At 37.7% G+C, this 11,691-nt stretch overlaps 1 protein-coding gene across 1 annotated transcript; it reads right to left on the reverse strand.

Moving 5' to 3' along the window:
- On the reverse strand, positions 1–9,957 carry LOC148586890 (uncharacterized). The gene is made up of 3 exons (XM_088514381.1): positions 9,709–9,957; positions 9,178–9,576; positions 1–144 (listed from the first exon to the last, which is right to left on the reverse strand). The coding sequence occupies exons 1-3, from the start codon at positions 9,955–9,957 to the stop codon at positions 1–3; spliced, it is 792 nt and encodes a 263-aa protein (XP_088370507.1).
- Positions 9,958–11,691: the final 1,734 nt, after the last annotated feature.

Consider the following 11,691-nt stretch of genomic DNA (forward strand, 5'->3'; position numbering starts at 1 on the left):
TTAACTTGCACCACCAACACTAAAACCTCTACCAGCAGCATAATCCACAAAGCTGTAAAGAGGTACCACACTCTCACCATACTTCTCAAAGCCATCCAATTCCTGCTTGGCCTTGGCCCTAAGCTCCTCTGCTACCTCCATTGCCTTTCATTTATTGGGTATTAGGGGCCTCTCACAATAGCTATGGACTGCAATCTGGATAGGAGATTGTAGCCACTAGCTACATCCCAAAACTCAATCGAACGCTTGTCATGATTCTTCTTAATTTCCCCAATATATAAAAGGGTGGAAAGTAATATCTTAAACTCAAATCTTTCAAAATAGGAAAAGCAAACCCTTTTTGTAATTTGCTCAGGTAACAGGAGGGGTGACCAAGATCCCTAGTGATAACTTCACATGCACACCATGGTGGCTCCCTGTTTGGCTTGTGATTCAAACCCTAGAGAGAGAGAGAGAGAGATAGAATCTTTCTATTGGGGAAAGATAAGAAAAAGATGATGTTGGGGCATGTCTAGTGTATAAGGATCAAAGCCACATAAAGACTGTTTGTGTAATGAGAAAAGGGGGGAATTGGACTCTCTCATGGTACATAAAGATTAAAGGGTCCTCTAATACCCAAGTAGTAACTTTGCTTTTTTCCTTTTGTGATTCTTTTGACTGCCTTCAAAATTCTCGTAGGGATATACAACTCTTTTAAGTTTCTTATTATTTTCGTCCATGAATATAAGTTTGTTAAGACGAATAATGTAAATCTTAGTATGTTTTATGAACTTATTTTATTCTTTATTTTCTACTTGTGATATGAAACATCAATTTGTCACAACATTCTATAAGTTGAGATAAACGAACCCACCTAATTTCTAAAAGGCAATGGAGGTAGCAGAGGAGCTTATACAAAAAAAAAAAGCTTCATTTAAGTGATTTTTTTTTTAATTTTCTAAATGAAAGGTCATCTAACATATATGCCCAATAAATGAAAGGTCATCTAACATCCAATTTTTAAATGAAAGGTCATCTAACATTGATATAAGTTGGCCGCTTTAAAGTTTCTGCTTCATCTTTGTGAGTTGTAAAAGTTTATTAATATTATTTACTTAAGAAATACTAAAACTACACTCTCATCCCACCAAGTTGATATGACATTTCCATCGATCCTTAATTTTCGTTTCTTTGTTACCAAGGATTTATTGGTTGATGAACACTACCAAGTTAGCCTAAATGAAATGAAAATTGTATTTCTTAAGTAAATTATCAATAATTTTTTACATCAATGAATATCAATAATTTCAAATTTTAAGCACGAAATAACATCCAAGATCTCACAACATTTGTTCAAATTATCACAATCAACCAACCAACCACTATAAGTCCAATAGTCCACTATCTATCTTCCAATTAAATGTATATAGAGGTTCATGAGAAATGAAGCAATATAAGATGGTGTAAAAAGCAACAAGTAGACAATCAAACGTACCATCTAGAACCTCTATTAGAGTTTGAATTTACAAGCAATTTCATGAGAAATAAAGCAATATTGTGAAACTAATTCATTATTTACCCATTCTTGAGCTATTAGAGTTTGCATTTACAAGCAATTTCATGATAAATGAAGCAATATTGTGAAACTAATTCATTTGAGAATGGGTAAAGAAATATTGTGAAACTAATTCATTATTAACCCATTCTTGAGCTATTAGAGTGTGAATTTATAAGAATTGTGATAACTTTCTTTACCCATTCTTGCTCCTTTTCTTTACCCATTTCTTCAAATCACAATTCATGGATATTATTGAGTGATTGAGAGGCATTTAAGGTTTGCAAGGGTTTAGGAGAAACTCATACCTGAGAGAGCTACAAGAGAGTTGATGAACACTGGAGTGAGAGTTGGCAGTGAGAGAGGTGCGCCGGAAACAGCTGCCGGAGAGAGAGAAACTTGCGTGGAGTGAGTGAGAGAGAGAGAGAGAGAGAGAGAGAGAGGGAGGGAGAGAGTGAGAGTGAGCTCGAGAGAGTGAGAGAGTGAGATTGAGAGACAGCGTGAGAGTGAGAGTGAGAGTGAGAGACAGCTAGCGTGAGAGTGGGGAACTAAAAGTGGCGCGCGGGAGGTCTTCAGACAATAAACAGTGCCCAAAATTTTAGAACCCCCGCCACTTTCAGACAATTCTGAAATTCTTTTAGTTCAGCAAAATTTTAGACAGATACCACTTTTAGTTCAGCAAAATTTAGTTCACAAAAAAGCTATTGGTAAACTTTTTTGTGCAACTAAATATTTGGGGTATTTTATTTACAAAAAAAAAAAAGAAAAAAATATAAATAACTACAGTAGCCTGTCAAACTATCAAATTGTATCAAAAAGTCTACTTATTTTGTTATATTTTTATAATACCCCTATTCTTTTAACAAAGTGAAATCAAATGTACGGTTACTTTAATACGATATGAAGAAATTTGTAATTTAGGTAAACTACAATGATTAATTATTTATTATTTCTTCCAAAAAACATTTAATAAAAATAACACACGGATATCCTACGTGAATCAATTCTATTGCAATTTATAAGATGATGCAAAAGCAATCCCGAATAAAAAAAAAAAAAAAAAAGATTAAAAAATAATATTTAATAAAATAAAGAATATGGAGTTGGTATTAAAAAATTAGTAGCTAAAATATAGAATTGTGGTTTGACTAGGTAGAATACATCTTACTGCTGAAGATGCTCTTGAAAGTTCATTGTAGCAGTAATAGGAAAATCTTCTATTTTACAGTGTCTATTGGAGCAAGAAAAGTTAACAAAATAGCTAAATTTAACTAAAAAGCTAGTTTAAAAATACTACTGGAGATGCTCTAAATTTTAATATTTTTTAAAATGTGTGTGTGTGTGTTTTATTTTTTTGCTTTGGTTGTAATATAATATAAAATTAAGGTTTTAGTATTTTATATATTGAGATATTTTGTTATTGTTTTTAAATTTTTGTTAAAAAAAAAATAAAAAAATGGCCTGATACGTGGACAGTTGAATATTAGATTAGTGTTGGAGACAGATGCCCTGATTTGTCAATAAAGGGAAATTCAAAAAGAAAAGAAAAAATTGCACTAGAATTATAGAATGAGAGAAGTGAAAAAGAATAAAAAATGAAGTAAATAAATATGACACTAATTGTATGTTTATTAGGATCGATCGGATCGGATGTTTGATAGATCAAAAATGAAGTAAATAAATTATAACACTAATAGGATATCTGTGCGATCAATCGAACTAATTCATTAGGATCGACCGGATGTTTGATCGATCATTTAATCATATCGCGATCAATCGAACTAATTCATTAGGATCGACCGGATGTTTGATCGATCATTTAATCATATCGCAATCAATCGAACTAATTCATTAGGATCGACCGGATGTTTGATCGATCATTTAATCATATCGCGATCAATCGAACTAATTCATTAGGATCGACCGGATGTTTGATCGATCATTTAATCATATCGCGATCAATCGAACTAATTCATTAGGATCGACCGGATGTTTGATCGATCATTTAATCATATCGCGATCAATCGAACTAATTCATTAGGATCGACCGGATGTTTGATCGATCATTTAATCATATCGCGATCAATCGAACTAATTCATTAGGATCGACCGGATGTTTGATCGATCATTTAATCATATCGCGATCAATCGAACTAATTCATTAGGATCGACCGGATGTTTGATCGATCATTTAATCATATCGCGATCAATCGAACTAATTCATTAGGATCGACCGGATGTTTGATCGATCATTTAATCATATCGCGATCAATCGAACTAATTCATTAGGATCGACCGGATGTTTGATCGATCATTTAATCATATCGCGATCAATCGAACTAATTCATTAGGATCGACCGGATGTTTGATCGATCATTTAATCATATCGCGATCAATCGAACTAATTCATTAGGATCGACCGGATGTTTGATCGATCATTTAATCATATCGCGATCAATCGAACTAATTCATTAGGATCGACCGGATGTTTGATCGATCATTTAATCATATCGCGATCAATCGAACTAATTCATTAGGATCGACCGGATGTTTGATCGATCATTTAATCATATCGCGATCAATCGAACTAATTCATTAGGATCGACCGGATGTTTGATCGATCATTTAATCATGTCAAGTTTTATTGATTGTATCCCGATCAATTTAAGTAATGCACTAATATAATAGAAAATGCTTAGAGTTCAATTAAATGTTCGATCGAACATTTAATTTGTTTGAATTTTGTTCGATTATTTGATGTTATCACGATCGATCTTACGAATGCACTAGGTTGGACCAATTGGATGTCTAATCAAACATTCAATTTCAATTGTTTCAAGTTTGATCTCACATTTGATCATATCATAATCGAAGTTGTTGTACATTATGCAATAAAAATTAAAAAAAATAATAATTGCATAAAATATAAATATATATATATATGTATGTATGTATGGTGATTCTGTGATTGCGATCGATCGCACATTGGGTGCGATCGATCGCAATCACAGAATCAAACACGCGGATCCTTGGCCAAGTGCGATCGATCGCACTAGGTGTGCGATCGATCGCAATCACAGAATCAAACACGCGGATCCTTGGCCAAGTGCGATCGATCGCAATAGGTGTGCGATCGATCGCACTCGGACAGCACACCACGTGACCTATTTTAGGTCACTTTCCCCCCACCCCCACAAAAATTTCCTTCTCCCCACTGCGCCGTACACCTCTCCAACGCTTGGTCCACGCACCTCCGGCACAACTAATTCGTCCACCATTGCCAATCACTTCTACCACACAACCACCACACGGTTGTCTTCTCCGGCAACCATACCAGGTACGTTTTCACCACCTCTAGTACTTTACACCCCATTCCCCATTCCCATCAACACCCCAACCACGAGCACCTTCACGAGATTTTTTTTTTTCTCATATTTCTGCAATTGTGGGTGTTCATCCACCCACATTGCTTTGTTGTGGTTGGGTTTGGATGTTTTTGCAGGGGGTTTTGATCGAAGTTGTGTTGTTTTGCAATTTTGCCTATCTCTAGTGCACGCCAGGTGTTCGACAAAAGTCCCCAATCACGCTCATCATGCCAAGAACTCGAGCTTCGTCCTCCCGAGGGTCTGATACCCGAGCCACTTCTCCCCCGCCCACTTTTGAGGAACGGGAGCTGCTATTTGAGACCACTTTCGCCATTCGCGAAGACTTTGAAAATCTTGAGGGGACTCAATGGGCGGTCGCCGAGTTCAAGCGACGGGGGCTAAAGAAGCTTTTCAAGCCGGTCACCCCCACTGCTTACAGAAAATTGGTGATCGAGTTTTATGTCCACCTATATCATGACTGCAGGAACATAGCTGCCCTCTCTTCGAAAGTGCAAGGCAAAGCTATTGACATAACACGGGCCGACATTGCTGCTGCCCTTCAATGCAATGATGAGCAACCTCCAGAAGCCGCACAACTTGCTGACCAACCGGACAGCTTCTACGTGGCGGAAATTATTGACGACATGTGCGAAGGGATGTATGCCGATGCCCACCATAATGCCGCCAGCCGATCAAAGCTACCTCAACGGCTTTGGTTTGTGGACTCCGTATTACACCGTAATGCGTTTCCCTTGGGGCACAAAAGTCAGAGGCGGGATCAATTTCTTCAAGCACTCTACGCCTTCCATAAAGGTGCTTGGTACTCCATTCCCGACATAATTTGGAGGCAAATTTACAAATTTTGGAATGGGGTGCACGTTGGAGGAGCGGGGTCCACACATTCATGGGGGTTGCCTTTCCCATACTTAATCTCCTACATCCTCCGGAAGAAAGGCGTCAAGGGTACCGCAGCTGATGAACCAGTCACTACTACTCCCATATTTGGCATTCGCCAATGGAACAAGAGCCTCTCCCACATGCCCCAGGTAGCTCCAGCACCAGCAGCTGCTGCGGAAGAGTATGAGGCCGAGCCAATGGCCGAAGATGAACCAATAGTTGATTCAGAGGCAGCTGAGGAGGAGGCCCCGAGAATTTTTCGTGAAGCACGAAACCGCTCAGTTAGTGAAGAAATAGCGGGCCTTCGGAGAGAGTTGGCTGGCCAAAGAAAGGAGGCTCGGAAAAATTACGAATCAATGGACAAACGCCTAGGCGCCTTAGAAGAATTGATGCAGTCCATTGTCAACCGGTTGCCACCACCATCTGCAGGAGCATCATCTTCTAGACAACAGTAAGCAGGGACTATCGTCTGGCTGAAGACATTAAACTTAGCGCTCATGGGAGGCACCCCATAGTTTACCCTTTTTATTTTGTTTAGTATGTTTTAAGTTAATCTTTTTATTTGTCTTTAGTTTTGTTTCTTTTGACTTGCTTTTGTGTTTTCTTATGGGAATGACCCCGTATTTGCACATCATAGATGGTTTTTGAATTGCAAGGTATCAATATATTTTCACTTAAAACTGAGATGAATTATTTTACGGTTTAGATTTTATTTTGTTATATTTAACAGTGTAAAATCTTTCCATAAGGTATCAATATATTCATCATATAATATATATACACTATTAGATCTGTAAAATTTAATATGAATTATGAAATGAGAATTAACTCTTCAAATTAGTCCATATGTAACAACTAACCAAATGGCAAATATATACAATTTAAAATCTTTCTTTAGGAGGATGGAATCGACGGTGCATATTGTGTCACTTTATTTCAAAATTTTAAATAATGCAGTGATATATATATACACAATTTTAGTAGATGTTATTGGGCAGCAATAAAATATATATATATATTTGAGCTTTTCTGCATGGGTGCGGTCGATTGCAATAACAGAAAGTTGGAATCAAACTTTCTGTTACTGCGATCGATCGCACCTTGTGTGCGACCGATCGCAATAACAGAAAGTTTGATTCCAACTTTCTGTTACTGCGATCGATCGCACACAATGTGCGATCGATCGCAGTAACAGAAAGTTTGATTCCAACTTTCTGTTGTTGCGATCGGTCGCACCATGGTTACGATCGATCGCAGTAATCGAATCTTGGATTTCAACATTCTGTTACTGCGATCGATCGCACATTGTGTGCGATCGATCGCAATAACAGATGGATTATTTTTTTTTATTTTACTACGGACTCTTTAGGGTCGACAAAAGTCGACCCTAATACATAAGCATTAGCGTCGACTTTTAGAGTCGACCCTAATGATGTATCTTCAGCGTCCACTTAGAGTGGACGCTATTAGTCATCTATTTTAATTTTTTTAACTTTTTTTTATTTTACTACGGACTCTTTAGGGTCGACTTTTGTCGACCCTAATAAATACGCATTAGGGTCGACTATAAGAGTCGACCCTAATGATGTATCTTCAGCGTCCACTTAGAGTGGACGCTATTAGTCGTCTATTTTAATTTTTTTAACTTTTTTTTATTTTACTACGGACTCTTTAGGGTCGACTTTTGTCGACCCTAATAAATACGCATTAGGGTCGACTCTAAGAGTCGACCCTAATGATGTATCTTCAGCGTCCACTTAGAGTGGACGCTATTAGTCATCTATTTTAATTTTTTTAACTTTTTTTTATTTTACTACGGACTCTTTAGGGTCGACTTTTGTCGACCCTAATACATACACATTAGGGTCGACTCTAAAAGTCGACGCTAATGATGTATCTTCAGCGTCCACTTAGAGTGGACGCTATTAGTCATCTATTTTAATTTTTTTAATTTTTTTTATTTTACTACGGACTCTTTAGGGTCGACTTTTGTCGACCCTAATAAATATACATTAGGGTCGACTTTTAGAGTCGACCCTAATGATGTATCTTCAGCGTCCACTCTAAGTGGACGCTATTAGTCATTTATTTTAATTTTTTTAACTTTTTTTTATTTTACTACGGACTCTTTAGGGTCGACTTTTATCGACCCTAATACATACACATTAGGGTCGACTCTTAGAGTCGACCCTAATGATGTATCTTCAGCGTCCACTTAGAGTGGACGCTATTAGTCATCTATTTTAATTTTTTTAACTTTTTTTTATTTTACTACGGACTCTTTAGGGTCGACTTTTGTCGACCCTAATACATACACATTAGGGTCGACTCTAAAAGTCGACGCTAATGATGTATCTTCAGCGTCCACTTAGAGTGGACGCTATTAGTCATTTATTTTAATTTTTTTAACTTTTTTTTATTTTACTACGGACTCTTTAGGGTCGACTTTTATCGACCCTAATACATAGAGTCGACCCTAATGATGTATCTTCAGCGTCCACTTAGAGTGGACGCTATTAGTCATCTATTTTAATTTTTTTAACTTTTTTTTATTTTACTACGGACTCTTTAGGGTCGACTTTTGTCGACCCTAATAAATATGCATTAGGGTCGACTTTTAGAGTCGACCCTAATGATGTATCTTCAGCGTCCACTCTAAGTGGACGCTATTAGTCATTTATTTTAATTTTTTTAACTTTTTTTTATTTTACTACGGACTCTTTAGGGTCGACAAAAGTCGACCCTAATATATACACATTAGGGTCGACTCTTAGAGTCGACCCTAATGATGTATCTTCAGCGTCCACTTAGAGTGGACGCTATTAGTCATCTATTTTAATTTTTTTAACTTTTTTTATTTTACTACGGACTCTTTAGGGTCGACTTTTAGAGTCGACCCTATTGAACTTTTTTTGTGATTTTTTTTTGTTTTTTTTTTTTTCCCAGCTTATAGCGTCCACTTAAGTGGACGCTATTTGTTAATTATTAGGGTCGACTATTATGGACCCTAAAAGTTTTTTTTTTGCCGCTTAAATTTTTCCCGCCCCTCGGATAATTCCCGCGCGTGTATTAGGGTCGACTTATTAGCGTCCACTATAAAGTGGACGCTAATAGTGCAATTTTCGACCCATTATTAGCGTCGGCTATTAGGTGGACGCTAATACTGAACTATTAGGGACGACTTTCAAAGTCGCCCCTAATAGTTCAGTATTAGGGGCGACTTTTTAGTCGCCCCTAATAAGTCGCCCCTAATGAACAACTTTCTTGTAGTGAGTTACATTTTCATTCCCCCAAAGATTGTAGTACTCTCTGCGTGTCTGTTACTATGTGACCAAAATGAGACATATTAGTCTCCAAAGAACTGATCGCATTAGTCACTACCTGGGCATCGCCCTCTAGTATTATCTTTTGTATCCCCAGGTTTGTACATAGACATGCAGCATAAAACGCTCCCATAGCTTCAGCAGAGCTTGAATCAGGAGCCCCATCTCGCGTCAAACTTCGAGCTGCAATGGTGGTTCCCTGGTGATCACGTACTACAATCCCGATACCCATCCTCTCCTTTCCCACGTCTAAGCTGGCGTCCCAATTGGCTTTAAACCAACCTGCTTGTGGGGCTGCCCAGCAAGTAGTTTTCTCCCCCAAATCATTTCGATGCACATTAGTACAGTTCCGATTTATATCCTGATAGTCATCTACAGCCACCCTTGAATTCTGCACTATAATATTTGGGTGAGTAAGCATACCTCCGTGAACCACATCATTTCTACGAAACCATATCTGTTTTGCAGTTGCAGCAAAAATGGTGAAAGCTTCCTGCCCATGTCTTGTGTATTTACCCTCAGCCACGTGGAAGAATGTTTGGCCTTGTTAGGTGCTCTTTTGAAAAACTCTTTCACTTGCCCCCCAAACATTCTTTGCTGCCGCACATCCCCACAACACATGATACACCGTTTCAGCTTCCAGTCTGCATATCGGACAATCTGGATCCGAAACCACCTTTCGCTTCAATAAGTTATATCTCGTGGGGAGAAGGTTATGACAAGCACGCCACATAAAGTTTTTTGTAGCGTTTGGGAGATTCATAGACCACAGAGCCACCCTCCATATCTCACTCCCATCACTTCGAGATGAACCTTCCGGAAGGGATCTTGCTTCCATGTCTTTCGTCATATAATACGCACTCTTAACCGAAAAACATCCATTCGCCGTTCCTCTCCAGATCTGGATATCCGGTTGGTTTATACTTGCTAGAGGGATTTTTTTTTTTTTTTTTTTCTTTTTATCTCCGTGGCTTCCTCCTTACAAAAAATATCCTTTACTAATTTTTTATTCCACCATCTCGTTTCCACATCAATCAAAGCATCCACCGTGGCATTCGGATTAAGGAACTTCGGACATGATGGAATCATAAACATACTTGGGGATGTAATGCACTTCTCCCCCCATATCTTCACCGAACATCCATTTCCAATTCTCCAAATCATCCCTTCTTTGATAACATCACCCACCCCTTGGATACTTCTCCATGCAAAAGAGGGTTTGGAGCCTAACTTTGCCTCCACAATAGAGCAATTCGGATAGTATTTTGCCTTTAAAATTCTAGAGGTCAACGAGCTCGGTTCATTTTTTAGCCTCGAAAATTATTTTGCCAAGAGAGCCCTATTAAAACAATTTAGGTCACGAAACCCCATTCCTCCTTTATACTTCGGAATACCCATCTTTTCCCAACTCCTCCATTGTATTCGTTTGTCATTCTCAAGATGGCCCTGTTGCGCCAAATACCCACCTAAATTAATAGGCAAATACTTGGTATGTTTTACTCGCAAGTGCACAAGATCAAACAATAGTATTGCAGGCAAATACGAGATCATTCCCACGAGGATTGGTAAATTATGTTTAGAAGTAATTTTCTATTTAATCAAACAGATAAAATTCAATTGTCACAATTGAATTAAAATAAAGAAATAAAATAAAAGATGAACTAGAACTAAAAAGGATTAGGGTTTTAATATCCACCACTAATCAAACTAATTAAGATAACAATATGCCAATGCGCCAATCATACCGGTATATTTAATGTTTGCTAACTTAAGGGTATGGTTGTCTACTCCTTAAGTAACGAATTAGGCATTGGTGTCTACTCTAATTCTTTTCTTTCTTAAAGGATTTAGCATGGGTGTATACTAAGTTGTTCTTCAAGAAATCATAAATCTGTGGAAATTGACAAACACATGAGGTCTAGGGCATAGGTGTCTACTCCTGGTTCCCCATATTGATTAACCCAAGAACCCGGTGTGGATTTCTTTTGTTACTCTTATTAAACCCAGGACTCAATCATCCAAATTAATTTAATTAACTAGTCCATATCACATGCATATGTTGGCCAGACAAACACATATGAGGAATTCAAGATAATAGGAATTAATCAAGTTAAATACACCAAAATATAATTGTAGCAAAGGCGCCAATATTGAAATCATAAATAGATATGACTAGGGCTTCAATCTAGCCCTAATTAAAATATAAACTACATAACAAAAATAAAAGTTGGAAGAGAAAAAAAACCCAAACTCCTCTTGATCTAGCCTTCAGTTCCTTTCCAGAGCTTGTGCCTCATTTCTCCCCACCTATTTCTAGAAGTTAAGAGGTCTATTTATACGCTTTAGAAGTCCTTGACATACTAGTAAACCTAAAAAATTCGTAGGGTTTTAGTCCTATTACAAGTGGAACTTGGAAAACCCTAATATGGAAGGAAAGGAAGTCTGGCCACCTCTAATGTGTCACCAGCGCATGGGTGCGATCAATCGCAACCCGTGTGGGCTCGATCGCACATCTACGATCAAGACACTTCTATTGTGCGCACAATTGAACATGGTTGCTTGTCTTCTCTGG

The sequence above is a fragment of the Corylus avellana genome, chromosome 3, assembly GCF_965113065.1.
Source record: "Corylus avellana chromosome 3, dhCorAvel1.hap1.2, whole genome shotgun sequence".
NCBI classification, from domain to species: domain Eukaryota; kingdom Viridiplantae; phylum Streptophyta; class Magnoliopsida; order Fagales; family Betulaceae; genus Corylus; species Corylus avellana.

Coding starts and splice junctions, on each gene's coding strand:
- LOC148586890 (XM_088514381.1), bottom strand. CDS start 9,957: ATGGAAGCAAGATCCCTTCCGGAAGGTTCATCTCGAAGTGATGGGAGT. Junction 9,577..9,708: donor GATGTGCGGCAGCAAAGAAT/GTTTGGGGGGCA, acceptor ACTGCAAAACAG/ATATGGTTTCGTAGAAATGA. Junction 145..9,177: donor TACTAGAGGGCGATGCCCAG/GTAGTGACTAAT, acceptor AATAAATGAAAG/GCAATGGAGGTAGCAGAGGA.